This window comes from Seriola aureovittata, chromosome 13 (assembly GCF_021018895.1).
Source record: "Seriola aureovittata isolate HTS-2021-v1 ecotype China chromosome 13, ASM2101889v1, whole genome shotgun sequence".
Classification (NCBI taxonomy): domain Eukaryota; kingdom Metazoa; phylum Chordata; class Actinopteri; order Carangiformes; family Carangidae; genus Seriola; species Seriola aureovittata.
In genome coordinates, this window is record NC_079376.1 from 23874223 (window position 1) to 23889504 (window position 15282).

General features: G+C 41.6%; 2 protein-coding genes across 2 annotated transcripts; one reads left to right on the forward strand and one right to left on the reverse strand.

The window, feature by feature from the left end:
* Nucleotides 1-2794: 2794 nt before the first annotated feature.
* lrit3b (leucine-rich repeat, immunoglobulin-like and transmembrane domains 3b) lies at nucleotides 2795-7834 on the reverse strand. Its single transcript, XM_056393912.1, has 7 exons — nucleotides 7725-7834; nucleotides 6642-7041; nucleotides 6366-6508; nucleotides 6048-6133; nucleotides 4593-4882; nucleotides 3776-3791; nucleotides 2795-3329 (listed from the first exon to the last, which is right to left on the reverse strand). The coding sequence occupies exons 1-7, from the start codon at nucleotides 7832-7834 to the stop codon at nucleotides 2842-2844; spliced, it is 1533 nt and encodes a 510-aa protein (XP_056249887.1). The 3' UTR covers nucleotides 2795-2841.
* Nucleotides 7835-9080: 1246 nt separating this feature from the next.
* On the forward strand, nucleotides 9081-14858 carry fam241a (family with sequence similarity 241 member A). The gene is made up of 2 exons (XM_056393359.1): nucleotides 9081-9368; nucleotides 11379-14858. Exons 1-2 carry the CDS (start codon nucleotides 9216-9218, stop codon nucleotides 11673-11675), a joined length of 450 nt encoding a protein of 149 aa, XP_056249334.1. The 5' UTR covers nucleotides 9081-9215; the 3' UTR covers nucleotides 11676-14858.
* The last annotated feature ends 424 nt before the right edge of the window (nucleotides 14859-15282 follow it).

Consider the following 15282-nt stretch of genomic DNA (forward strand, 5'->3'; position numbering starts at 1 on the left):
TACTTCCTTCTTCTCCATAGCAACAGTAGCATTTTAGTAATCAATCCAGAATGTGGAAAAGCTCTTATTGCATTCAGTGAGGTTTCTGTAGTGCACCATGCAGCAGAGCACTCAGATGAAATGAAAATAAAAATCAATAAAGATTGTAACACAAACCAGTTGCGTGACTAATAGGAAGTTAAGGGTGAGGTTAAGATGAGCAGGTTTTCTGAACCTTACTGAAAACACACCTGTGTTAGCAAAACACAAAGGGCAAAGCATTTGTGGCAGCTTCAACTTTCCATCCAAATCTAAGCAACTTCTAACTGAGCTTCAAGAAAATTTGCAAAGGAAAATGTGACTCATGCGTGTTTCCTTTCACTGCTGTGTATGTTGGATGCATTGGTGATGCTATTTCTCCAGTTGGGTGCATTTAAACTATTTCATTTGAAGAAGACACAGTGAGATCACCTAATCAGTCAAAGCTCAAACAAAGGCCACACATCTGATGTTTTCATCTGCTGCAGTCTGTTGTCTCTCCAGTGGAAGCCTAATGCTTTTTGTCAGGATTTATTAACTAAGTCATCATTCTTCTTTTCTTTTTTTTTTAAATCAACTTCAGCCAAGCAATACGATCCAGGGAGGCCAGGGAGTGATACATTCATGGGTCTCAAGATTCATCAGATGCCAAAAAACTGCAAAGCCATTTAGACGAATAACACTCTGATTTCATAACTTGGAAAAATGATCTCAACAGTGTCATGTTATCCTCCGTCTCCACGACCATATGGTAAACAGTTGAACCCAGCTGACCATGTTACACAGCTAAAGGATCAAAGCAGAGCAGCTTATACGACAGCCTGACCCTGAGGTTCTTCCTCATATTGTATCTTTATTGTGTTTCATAGAGATAAGACTCATAAACATTAAGACTCCCTTATCCTTGAACTCAAAAAGTATCTGCATGAGAGACAGGGTCGGGAGTGCCAGGCCTTGACGGTGCAGCGGGCCAGATCCCAAAAGAGCTAAATGTACTAGGCAGCCTTACTATTAGGGACAGCCGGATAGTCAGTCACCCTAATATAAAACAGTTCTCTGTGTACCTCTGGGCTCATAGGATCTACATCAGACCTAGCTGGAGTTAACCTCTACCCATCCACTGGAGTGGGGCTTACCTTCAGACAGGTGTGGACGGGCAAACCGGGTTGGTGTGTGATGTGAAGTTTAAGCCTTTTATTTTAGGTTAACAAAAACACGAAAACAGTTTTTAAAATGTAGTGGTCAGGAAAATGGAAAAGAAGGACAACGCCTTAGATTTTTCCTGCCTTATATAGTAAATAGAGGAACTAACTCATCCTGTTGTTCACAATCACGTGCGTATTTGGACGAAGGTTATGATTGCGAACATTAGAGATAACACTTGAGATGAATAATAAGCAATACTTGTGATGAGTAATGAGCAGTTACTGAGAAACATGAATGTGAAACATAAACTGTAAAACATGACAGTGAGTACATCTGGATCACATCTGGATCACACAGCATAATACTGAGCGTGACCTAATGAATATATCAGTACATGAGTTGATATAAGAGCAGCAGATAGAATTGTGACATGGAAATGATTACATGATTACATATGCAAAGAAAATAAAACTTGAAGTAACTACATGACTTGGACACGTGAGCAAATCAAGAAGAGAACCAGAGAAAAGCAGGATCTTTTATTACAGAAAGTGTTTAAACCCATGACCAGAATAGTCATACATACTTTGTGTTATTGATAAAAGGGGAATCAGTTATTCCTCTTTTTGCTTGGGACCCTTGAAAACCACTGGTCTATGATAAGGACCTGTGTTTTTATGTGTCTGCTGCTTCTCTGCATGTTTCTATGCACCAATCATTTTATTGTATACAGATCTTACAATGACAATAAAGGTTTTCTGATTTAGACAGATTAAATAAATATCATTGTAAAAAAATAAACTATATTTTAATTTTGGCAGAATTTTGAATAATGCCAACAGGGGGATGGTGTACTTGTTATAAAGCCCAGTCCACAGTGTCACAGTCAGTTGTTTGTATCGTATCTTCTGGCGCCACCTTGTGGTCATGTTACATTTAAATGTAAAGTCAAAGAAAATGTCCAGTAGGTATCGTAACCGTCTCTTTGTCTCACACAGTCTGGATCAGACAGTAAGAATATGGAAAAACAGATTCTTACTTTGGGGCTCTTTGTGGAACTGCAAACCAGGGCCCCTCAAACTCAAATTACCTCGGGGGCAACGGCCAAGGTGTTCTCTTCCGAATGGCTGCTGAACACTTCTGAATAAACATAATTTTTCCACACTATAATGAAGCTGTACATTGAGACTCTCTGTGCTGTATGAGCCTGTGTCCTCTCTGGAAGCTGAAGCTGTAGACACAGTTCATCCCTCTGTCTCTGGTGGCTGTGATTATGAAAACCTCTATGTCATTGTGAAATACAGGACCCAAGGCATTTTGGGAAAATTAATGGTTACCCCCAAGCCTGGCTCAGACTTTCAGGTGTCAGGTTTCACGTGTGATTCAGACCTCTCGGATGGTCCCAGCTTAAGTGTTAAAGGAGAAATAAAGACCCAGAAACCACAACTGCAAAATAAGTGACTGGGGACATGTGGACATGAGGGGATCTGGTCCTGCAGACCGGATCTGGCTCACAGGCCGGTAATCTGAGACCTTTGCGGAAAACAAAAGGCACATCACTGACACCGATCCGATTTTCTCTGTGTGACACTTTTTATTTTGACCAACAGGACAGCTCGTCAACAACCTGAGTTATTCTACAGAACAGAACACTAAAACTAGAGGTTCACAGACATGTCATCGATCCTGCTCTTCTTTATATCTCTGTGTTTCCGACAGAAGAGCACTTGTCGAGTTGTCTGAGGACTCAGGTGTAGACTTAATGGACGTCTGGGTCTTCTTCTTCGTATCTGGGGAGTCCACTTTGTACTCGTCTGCAGGGAACACTCTGGACCCAGGATCAGGGGCGGTCTGGGTCTTGTTTAAGGAAGGTGGTGTGATGTTTAGGGATATCTGGTTCTCCTTCATTGAGGGGGTGTTGATAGTGGCTGGATTCTGGTTTGGCCTCCTGTATTTTAGTGACGGTTTTGGTGGGGTCTTCTGGGACTTCTTCTTTGGAGGACGGGACACCCTTGTGACACCCACCACCCTCAGTCTGATCAGGGCTTCAGATATTCCTCCCATGTTCCGCGCCTGGCACCGATATTCTCCAGCGTCCTTGTACGACAACCCGTTTAGGCTGATGATCGACCAGCGGACCCCGACCCGAGGAGACTCCTGCATAACTGGGACATAAAAAGGTTAACAGGCAACTATCGGTGGGTATATGCTAGCTACAGCACACATTCGCACAATGTATAGTGTCTTATTGGGAGGTTTAAGGGGGTGTATAGTTGTCATGGCAAAATGTATCAATATAAGGGGCCATCAGGGACGCCTTTTCCCTTTGGGGGCCCCAAACATTTGCCTGGTTTGCCTCTCCTGATGGTGCACTTCTGTTAACTATAGCATAGAGTTTTACACAGGCAATCTTTGAGACCAGAACCAACTGAACTCAGGTTGTACTCCTGTCTGACAGTTAGTTCTGCAGGACTAAAACTGGGTTTAACAAATAACAATAATAAATGATAACTAATAGCCGGCTTTAACTTTACTTAACAATTGTGACTTTTCCTACTGGACACTCAAGTTATGTAACTTTCCACATTGAAAGGTTTAAAAATGACTAGACCTGTGTTATATATTTTCTGGAGTTGTGTACATTATGGTAACGGTATGTGTCATTTGTCAGTGACATCATATCCTGTATGATGATGGGTTGGCGTTGTGGTTTCCTGCCAGAAACCATTGACTGTTATTTAGTTTAAAGCCACATACACTTTTTACACCTTGGTGGTTTTCAGCTCTATATTTGACCCAGATGAAGGATTTTAGTCGTGAGACGACTGGATCCGAAGTTATCAGAGAAACAAGCTGGTGGTGGTGAAGACAACAATTCCCATGATCCCAAGCTGTTAGGGTTAGGGTCTCCCAACGCCGTCTTTTGTTATTGTTTTGATTGAGAGACCCCTAGAGGCAGAAGCTACAGACTGTGTTTAACAGTACTGGTTTTAATTTACATTATTAACATGATTATGACTAAATCATATTAAACATCTGTCTGTGTCAGGGTGCTTATAGAGCTCCTTCACATACACAGTGGGGTCCAAAGCTCATATACTGTATACCCTCTGTACTCACATTCATCCATTCACTCACACATGCATACTGCTCTTTTCTATCACACACACACACACACACATACACTACACACACACACACACACACACACAAACACACACACACACAAACATTGGGTTGAACACATGATGAGGAAAAAAGAAAAAGCACTTACAGCTCTCTAAATTCCTGGGCAGCTGTTCAGAGCTCTCAATCATGTTCTGCTGGCAACAATCTGCACAGAACCAAACACACAATGACTTGACTGATGCTCAGATGTTAGTGACATCACTTCATCACTGCAGAGAGACCCTGCATTTCTCACCAGCGTAGGCTGAGGTCTTGATCCAGGTCAGGGTTGGTGTTGGGTAGCCGGTGGCGTCACAGCGGAGGATGACGTTGCTGCCCAGTGGAGAGACGACTCTGGTGGCCGCGGGCTGGACTGAGGGCCTCATGCAGCGGGACAGTTGGGCCTGGGTCAGCAGCACCCCCGACTGACCCAGAGACCTGCTGCACATCAGCAACTGGTCCATGAGAACCACAGGACTCCACAGGGACATGGACAAGGACATCACCATGGAGATCTGGCAGTCACACAACCAAGGGTTGTCATGGAGACCTGGGTATCCAGGACAATTTGCCCTGTTAGCATCATTGTCATGTTTGATATGTGTCATAAACTGGGTGGAAGAGCTGCTGTGATGGCAGGTTTTCAGTTGTGCGCAGTCATTTATTTCAGTATTGCTGGAATGAATGAAACCTGCTAACAGTGCTGTCAGTTATCTATGATGTTTGCTTCCTCTGAGCTATTTTACCACCAAGTTGGACAGACTGTATCAGAGCCTAAAGAAAAGTATGAAATGCCCACTCATATTTTACTCTCAGTCAGTGTTAATGTGAGTGGTTAGTATGAGGAAACATGCATGTGTCTGTGCTTGTTTTTTGTCATTGTCAGTGATTAACAGATAATGATAGTACCCTCTCTTGACAAGCACAAACATATATACAGAGTCTGTCACCATGCCCCAAAACCTGTGAACTCTACTGAATGAACTCAATTACAATGGACATTTCCCAAGAGAAGTGTGAAGCATGATGTCATGTGAGTGAACCTGCTGATATGGAGAAGAAAAATCACTCGTGTTCACCTGGTAAGTAGACAATGCAATTTTGCAATTTTACGCTCTGATTGCTGGCTGCTGAGAAAAGTCTGAAGCTGGGCTTCATTGTTTGAAATGCCAGAAACTAATATTTTAAATAGAGCTGCAACTAACTCTGTCTGCCTGTCTGTCTGTCTGCCTGCCTGCCTGCCTGCCTGTCTGTCTGTCTGTCTGTCTGTCTGCCTGCCTGCCGACTGTCTCCTTGACTGGAACAAATGTCAGTAAAGTGGTGGATAAACACCACAGACATCAGTTGATTTGAAACATCTGTGCCCCCCTCCCCTACATTAAAGTGAATGGGGCAAATGGATGGTACTCCCGCCACTTTGAATTGGAACTATGGTTCCAATTCTGTAAGTCTCTGATGAAAATGAGCATAATAATAAGTCAATAATTAATAGAATTTTTGGACCTGACAACAGCATGTGGTGGGATTGTTTTGTCAGCGATCCCACCAACATGTATGTTGTACATGGGCATGTTACGAACATTAAAGTGAGAGAATAAGAGTGAAGATCTATCGGCCTGATAGACATTGGACTTAATCTTCATGTCTGATCTACATCAACTATGGCTGCTATTAGACACAATCTAATGTCTGTGTTGCTCCAAAACACACTGTACCCAAAATCCGTCTCTGTGTCGGCCCCCCCTGTTGTCCTGGGAGAGGAAACCACAGGTCCAGCAGCTCGGCAGGCAGGATAGTCAACCTGAGGGGAGGGAAGGAAAAGAAAGATGAGGAGCGGAGTCAAGGAAAGGAAACAAGGTGTCATGATATGCCCTTTAGAGACTCTTTGTACCCTGTTGCTTTACTTCCTGTCTTTGTCTAGTTTTCCTGCTTTCGTGCGACGTGTTTCACCTGTGTCCAGTCATCCCTCCCTCCCTTATGTACAGTATTTACTCTCTGTTCTCTCTGTTCTCTCTGCCAGTTGGTCTGCTCACTTTCCCCCTGACGTTTCATCGTGTTTCCGTTCTTGTTTCCTGAGTTTTGCCCGGTGCCTCTGACTTCCTGTTAGTTTTGGCAAACGCTCCTTCTCGGTACACTTACCAGCCTTCATTTGGATCTGTGTTTGGATCCTGAGAACCTTACAATTTGACACAAGGAGAGGAGGACAGGATAGGAAACAAGGAGAGGAGGACAGGATAGGAAACAAGGAGAGTAGGAAAGGCAAGCTGAAGTAGCTATTGATACTGCTGACAGCTCTGTAAACTGGCTACATGGTTGTACAGCATGTGGACCCACCTGTTGCTGGACAGGTCGAGGTAGGTGATGTTAGGGAGGAAAAGCGCGGCGTGGGCGGGAAGGCTGGACAGGCGGTTGTTGTGGAGACCCAGAGTTTGGAGCTGGGGCATGTCCCTTAGCCCCTCCCAGGGGAAGGACGTCAGGAAGTTCCCATCAAGACGCAGCTCACGCAGGGCCTTCAGGTTGACAAAGCTGCTGGGGTGGATGGACGTGATGGAGTTGTAGACCAGCCACAAGAACCGCAGCTCTGACAGGTTGTAGAAGGCTGCCCGGGGCACCCTGGAGATCAAGGTCTTCTCCAGACGCAGTTTGACTGTGTTGGCTGGTACATTAATGGGAACAACTGAGATTCCAGGGTCACTGCACTGCACTGACCTGTCGTTAAAGTGAATGGGAAAGTGGTCTTAGACTTTTGGACCCCACTGTCTTTCTATCATCTACTGAAGTTAGCATGATAACTAGCTAGACTTGATAGCTCGTCTGTAGCCTCCAGCCTGTCCTGAAGACGCAGCTGCTCAGAAGACGTACTATAACCTCAATGGCTGAAGCTCTTGACGAGTGACAATCACAACCACAAGCCCCCAACAAGAAACCATGTTCAGTGACAGAGAAAGCTTAGAATAGAACCTTTTAAAACAGGAGGATTGCCCCCCTTAACCTCCATAAGTAGAGATGGTCTTCAGCAGGTGAGGGTGCATTAGTTAATGGAATCTTATTACTTTTAGATTACTTTTCATCTACAATCAAAAGTATATGATGTTATGTAATAACACTACCCACTTATCCACAATGCAAACACATATATGCATGAGACAGACCATATGATTACACCTTTTTTTTGCAATATGGGAATCTATTCACAGATTTACTCACGTTCGGTGATGACATCATTTGGTTATAACATTTGTTACAATAGCACTAATGTGTTGGTTCAGATAGAGATTCTATAATAAAATAATAATAAATAAAATATAGTAGTCTACGATGAGTTATGTTTATGGAGAAACAAATCAGTTGAACACACAAACACAGAGAGAATGAAGTCAGCCTCACTCCACCTGAGCTCTGCTGTTCCACTGTTCCCATACGAGCAGGCGCACAGAGATGGACAGGAGTGGACCGCCAACAGAGAGGACTGCAAGATGTGAACCAGGACCAGCAGATACATCCTTCAGCAGAGGAACCCCGCACTCAGACAGGCCATTTGTATCTCCATATTCCCAGTGCTCTCCAGTCTGAGGTGGTGTCCACAGTGCAGATTGAAAATGAATCCCAGATTAGCTGGGATTACACTGCTTACAAGCAGGGTGTAATCCCATGCCTCACTGTCAGAATAACAAATCACAACATCAGGGCCAGCCCGAGCCTTTTCATGCCTTGGAACAGTATGACCCCACTACCCTGCCCTGTGGGGTATTTCATGAAGACATTTGTACAGCACAGTGTTGTTTAATGTTAATGTAGTAGTGAAGAAAGTTACAGCTAGTAAGCGTGGATGGTTGTAACATGGATCAGTTGTAACAACACCAATTTCTCCAATCAGGAACAAGTTATGAATCACCTGATTCACTCTATACCTGCTCAACTGAGTTATTCCACATGTGAGGAAGTAGCACCCTGTGACAGACACAGACAAAACTCATTTTTAGGTAAGAAAGTATTGTTTTTCTGGCAAATTTTTCTAATTTATGTCATCTTTATTGTGTATTGTCATGCTAGTTGTCGGTGCTAATGTTTAAGCTGATAGCTGTAAATTAAGGTAGTTAATTTCTACAAGAGTCAAGGTTACTGTAATTGTAATTAACAACACACACATACACAAACACACACACACACACACACACACACACACACCAATAATGTTAAAAAGCAATTTAAGTGTTGAATAAAAATCTTTCAATATCAACTTGAGCCCAGTTTTTTTTTGTTATAACCCATGTTTGTTTGCATGAAAAACTGGTGTACTGAATTATCTATTTTAACTTCCTGTTTGTTATGCACCACTGATGTACCGACAAAGATCAATTACTAATCAGATTTATGGAGGCTTACTTGTAGTGATGTTATCATGTGTGTTCAGGTCTGACTGAATCATGACTCAGATTTTTGACACAAAAATTCACAATGATGTGAATTTATACATGTTTTGAATATTGATATTAGATGACTTGTTAAATGATCTTATTCATCTGATGTGGCTTGGAGATCAGTTTGATCTCTCAAATTGATCACCAAGCCAACACATGTGTATACATGTTACCAGTAATATAAGACATGATGAGCTCTCAGTCCCTTTTATTTTGTCAAAGTAGCTCTCAGTAAAAAAGGTCGGAGACCCCTGATTTACAGTCAGTAGCATTGCTGTAGCCACTGTCCCGGCCTGTAGGGGGCGCGTGTTCACATCGTGCATTGACACGAGTTAGAACTGCTGATGTTGACCAGCTCTCGCGAACTCTCGGGGCGGACGTTGGGACCATAATATCTATTTATCACTCTCCGCTCGCATGTTTTGATTCCTGAAAGTTGCTTTCAGTGGACTGCTTTGTAAAATGTCGGCTGTGACGCCGCCTGTAAACGACCGGTGTGTTTTTCATCGACGTGAATTTGAAGAGCTGCCGTCAGTGAACCAGAGAGGAGGAAGGCACATCGCTCAACCTGTCCACGGTGCGAGGCAGACCGCACAACACCACCAGCGACACCGGGTAAAGCACAAGTAACGTCATGTCAATAAGCTAGCTGTAGCCCTGTAGTGGATCTCATGCTAGCTTTGTCATGGACCCAGACCCGGAATCAGGAGGGGGTTCACAGTGTAGGAGCTGAGCTCAGTCACGTCCTGTGATAGAGAAAGAGCTTTCACTTTACCACCTCAGTCTTTACGATTTTCAGTTATCCAGTCTAGCTCCCGTGTAAAAAGCCATAATAACACTAGCGCGCCAGCCAGACTCCATTCGAAAAACCTGACACTTAAATATTTCTTTTCAAAGGTGAGCTATACACAGCTTATAGAACAAGATTTGAGATTATTAACAGCTAACACCACCAACTACTAAAGTCGGGATATATATGAGCCAAATATATAAGTAGCTGCATTATTAATAATAACAATAATTAAGAGCTGCAAGGTGTAATGCTTATATTATAATATGATACAGTAACTTATACACACCGTTTAAACTTATCAGGTCGTGGCCTGTTAGGTCTCTGTTTATCATGGGGGAGCGCTCAACAACTTTAAATGAAATGCTTGTTCACCTTCATAAGAGAGAACACCATGTGACAGCGATGGGTTTTTATCATGAACTCAGTAATAATGACAGTGTCTTATTAGATTCGTTTTGTTCATAGGGGAATGAAATGCATTAACTACAGACAGCCCTCAGCCCATCTACAGTAGCAGAGCTTTAATTACCAGTTGGAGGCTGAAGGTCATGCCTGTAATGTAATTACAATGGGAGTTAAGGCTGCAGACAGTCAAACAGCACTGAGATCTAGGTGAATGTTTGCCTTTTGTTTTACCAGATACAGGATGAATCATTTGGATCATCTGTAATGTTCCTTATTTCCCATTTATATATACCCAAGTTGTATTTTAATTCAGAATTATTCAAACTGGCCCGAGCTTTACATTGTAACTTACTGCAACTGCAGACTAACAAGGTGTGGTCTGTCAGTCTCTAGTCTTTGATGTGTGTCTGCTGCTCTTTGTAATTCACAGTTGTATTGAAGGTCCCTACTTCGATTGTCTCTTACAACTTGTGGTGAACTTTGTTCTAGTAGTACATTTGTTTTTCCTTTGTGTTGCTATTTCTTTAAGGGGTGCTGTTGTTCAGAAAGTTAGCAGGTGGAACGTATTGATAATGTGTCTCAGATCGCTCTCTAGTCCAGTAAGGAAGTAAATCATTATACAGTAAATGAGATTACAAATTTTAATTTGACCTTGATCATGATCTGAGTCATTTAATATTTGATGATCTGCAGATACTGTGTCCAGTCTGTTACTTATATTTACCTACATGTTGATTAAATATGTACCTCACAGCTGTAGACTTCTGAATTCAGTAAAACTCATTTTTTGTAAGCTACTTGATCCAAATATTGATGTTGATAAGTATAAATTATAAATATGATATGAATGAAAGTTTACCTGGGGGAGTGTGACTCATGAAATTGTTGTGACAAATCATCTGGAGACAGGATGTCTTACTCTGTTGGATTTATGTTTGCCCAAATGTTGATTCAGCACTGGCTGAAAATGGCAAGTAGCTACCAGATGGTTTCGTACATTCCTACTGTTTGCTAATGACAAAAAGAGAAGGTTAACAGTTTCATTAGTAAAGCTCAGTGAACCAGAGTCATTTGCGCCATAATAATCTTTCACATTTATACTCTACTATGTACTCACATAGCACAGAGCAGCTCTGTCAAAAGGTGGACAAAACACAGCAGAGTAAGAACATGCAAGAACTGTTCTACAACTTAACCGTCTATACCTCTATATGTTAAAGGAGCTATTTTTAAGTTTTGCTATTGCTACATAGCTAACGTTAGCATTAACAGCTGTTTACTTACCAGTCTAGAAGAAACGCATAATAAACACATTAATTATATGAAAATTTAGATTTTGGCAATTTTTTTTGCGAGAAGGGTAACAACAAACAAGACAAACAAGAGCAACTCTGTTCATTACTGGAACTGGAACTTTGTCTTCTCAGGTGGATGGCAGCCAGACCCAACCTCGACCGCCCAGCGATCCCACTGCCAGATGGCCCCATGTGGACGACCCCACCACCAGAGAGCCCCAGCTGGACGACTGCGAGCGGATGGGGACTCTGTTTGGGATGCTAAACAAGTGTCTTCGGGGGATGGGCTTTAGCCAGATGTACTTTGGGGACAAGATAGTGGAGCCAGTAGTGATTGTCTTCTTCTGGCTGCTGCTCTGGTTCCTGGGTATTCAGGCCCTGGGACTGGTGGGAACTCTGTGCATCATCATCATCTACATCCAGAAGTAATGAGAGCTTGTGATCAATGGAGCCTGCTGTTTTCTTTGGTTAATACTTGCACATGCTGGACTCATTTAATTCTAATGGATGTTTGGATTGAAATATGCAGTGGATCTGTGCTTAAGGGGGACGTCTTGGAGAGGTCTGTAGTGATAGAGGCTGATGGTGGTTTTAAAGCTTGTTCAGTGAGGAGTCTTCAGTGTCTGGTCTGGAGCTTCTGCCTCAGTAAAAAGGAGTGGAGCTGTCCTGCTGCCTCTGTTCACATGACATAAATGGTGTTGATCACTTGATTTAAAACAAAAACAAAAAACAGGAAGATATTATGGGAAATGGTTTGTTTGTATATGAGTCAGAAGCTACAGAGTGAAAGCCAAAAGTCTCAGTGCTCAGGAATCAGAACTGCACACTTTTCTGTGTGTCTGTTAATGTGTGCAAGTGCAGCAGTAATATGACTCCAATAATCATAAGGAACAGTGTCTGAAAATACATACAGGATATGTTACGTTCTTGTGAAACCTTTTCTCTTTAGAATTTTTACTTTGCAAGACACTAGGGATGCACAGTTTTTTATGATAAACGGAAAAATTGAATTATTGCCCTGAAATCACACATTGGTGCATCTCTAATAGATACAGGTGGAAATCATCTTCTGAAGGGGGTGGACAGAAACGTGTGATATTGATGATTTCTCACATTCATGGGAAGATAAGAAATTGGGAAAGTAAATGTTTTCAACAGATACAGTTTAATTCAGGTATTCTTGTGTCAACTCTTGTTACAAAGCTTAACTTTTACACTGGATGGAAACAACATATGTATGGTCTTCCAGTTTGTCTGCTGGTGTGGCCTCACAACATTTCATGTTAGACTGACATACTTAACCTTCACTGAGTAAATGGAATACACAACTTTTATTCATACAATATCAGTATCAGCATATCAGACTAGATATTGTGTCTTGGAGTTTTGTTTATATATTGAAATACCTTCAGTTTGTGTTTTTAGTCTGGATTAACATTTATGTTTTAGTTGAGTGGCGTTAACACTAAATGCCCCTGTGTAATCACCATATCTGGTTGGGTTTAAGTGTTAGGTGGTAATAGTCTTCAAGACTGGGAACACACTGCCTGCGTGGCGTGTGCGTGGTGACTGCGGAACATCTTGGGTCTCGTTTTGGCGCCTATCTTAACAGGTTAGAGTGACTGCGTATCACTGCGGTTCCCTGAATCTGATTATGAAATGAAAACATATAAATATTATATTTTTTTAACCATTTTAGCAGCTGCATGTGGAGAGACTGGCATTTTAGTGACGTTTTCTGTTAAAAAATAAATCAGAAATTAATTTATAATGAAAAGAAATCCAACATTGGAGCAGCTGGCTGCTGGCCATTGTCCAAGGCAAACTCTATAACAGATAGAGCTGACAGGAGCAGTGACGCAGCACACACACCGTCAGTATGAACACTGAAACACATACATGCAAGCTGCAGCAGTTCAGCGACACAGCCATCATGCACACATAACACAGGCAGTGTGTTCCCGACATAAAGAGGACCTATTTTGGGTGGAGTGTAATTGGTTGGCAGAAAGTGACAGTCAGCGGTGTCAGATGTCAGTTTTCGATACGGATCAACTGGTCGCCTTCTCCAATTATTTTAATGGTTTGTCAGTAGAGGATAAAGTTAAACAAGTGGATCGGGGAATAAAGTCTGAACTCTCTGGATCTATGAATGCCTCCTCTGTAAGACATTCTCAGTCATTAATGCCAGTGATATTACGTGGTCCCAAGGCTTAGCTAAAGTTTGCACAATTGACTAGACTGTGCCATTTTGAAGGCTTCCTCAAATGCAGCCTAGAAATGTGTCCTTCTTTTTCTGGGCCACGAAGGCTCCCACAGGTGGATCCTTCGTGGTCCAACGTATCCCATGATTCATTGCTTGTTGGTGAAGAAAATAATAAACCAACAGAGAGCCTGAGGATTACACTGTTAAACGGTACAACTGTTAAAAAACCAAGGACCTCAAAACCTCAAGTTGTTATATACAAAATTTACATGTTGTCAAGGTTGCTAGGTGACAGGAGTGGCGCTTTGTGACGCAACGGTAAGGGGTGGGCAGCAGATGATGCAAATCCTCAATTTGACTGTCTCATTTCGGTGTGGCCTTCATGGTCTACAACAGCTAGACCACATCCTTTGAAGAACGCAGCCCCTGAATTGGGACACAGCTATATTGTTAAGTAAATGTCATATCACTGATATAATATCACCGTATGTCCCTTTCATTCATTAAATGTTTGCATCAATACTGAGTGATGCTGTAGTTTAACTGTCTATGAGCACTTTGGTTTGTTTACAGGCTACTTCTGCTTACATGCTAATGTTGCTAACATTGGTCAATGGTGTTTACCATTTTGAATTAGCCTACTGAGAATGCCAGCTTTGTGGCTGCTGCTGTTAATAATTTATTGTTATTAACTCCATAATTTGATTTTTCCTTTGTGTGAGTTTTCATCAGTTCATTCAGTTTAATGACTTGTAATCATTATCTCGCCTAAAAGGTCACCTTTTTATTGTTTACTCCTATTCTGACATCCAACAATACTATAAAACATTTGTTTCCTTATTCTGGGATTTCACCCATTTCACTCTACTTACTGTAAAATGCTGACGGTCAACATTTTACAGATATGCTCAGAATACACCCATTTACCATTTCCTCCAAAACTGTTCAATCTAATGCAAAATATCTGCCTATGAATGTAGACTAATTCTTCAGTTGATACAGGTTGAAGGAAAATTAGTAAGATAAATATCTACTAGTATGGGAGAATGTAAAGGTAAAGGTAAATTGTAAAGGTTGTCTCAGGTAGTTTTTACAGTTGAATATTCTTCACTCCTCTGTTGATGTTTGTCACATTATCACACACTGTATTCTCACTGAGTTTAAAGATAACTACTGAGTTTTCCAGGAGAAACATCATCACTGTACAGTATGTTCACTGCTCTTTTACCGTAGCCATGCTGCATTTGTCTTTCTTTTAAGAATCCATAATCAATTATTTTGGACATAAATTTCTGTTTATGAGGCTTTTGTGTTTAGAGTTTCCTCTGTACCTACAAAGGAAATGTTGAATCTAAATGTTGAATTGCACTGTGAAGGAATAAAGATGAGTGTGTTCCTGAAAATGATCTTTGTGGTGTCACTGAGTTAAACAGTAGTGTCTGCAGTGTTGTTGTTAAGACAGTCATAATTTTATTTGTGTTTGCGGAGTCATGTGATCCAAAGCTGTCACAGTATGCCTGTACCCTGTGATTACAGGCTGCTGCCAAGACCAGTTGTATCCCACTTGACAAATTTATTCATACCTTCCAGGTAGCTGTTGGTTTCCATTCATTTCCATTTTAACAGTGAACTCAATAATGTAAACTATCACAGTGAACATCAGAGCCCTGATTTTCAAATGTGGTTTGACTAATCCAGGCTAAGTGATTCAAACAATGACAGTACAGTTACAGTATTATTTAACTAAAGCTGTCAAATAAATTTAAAGTGGAAAAATGGAAATACTCAAAGCACAAGTACCTAAAATTGTACTGATGTACAATACTTAGA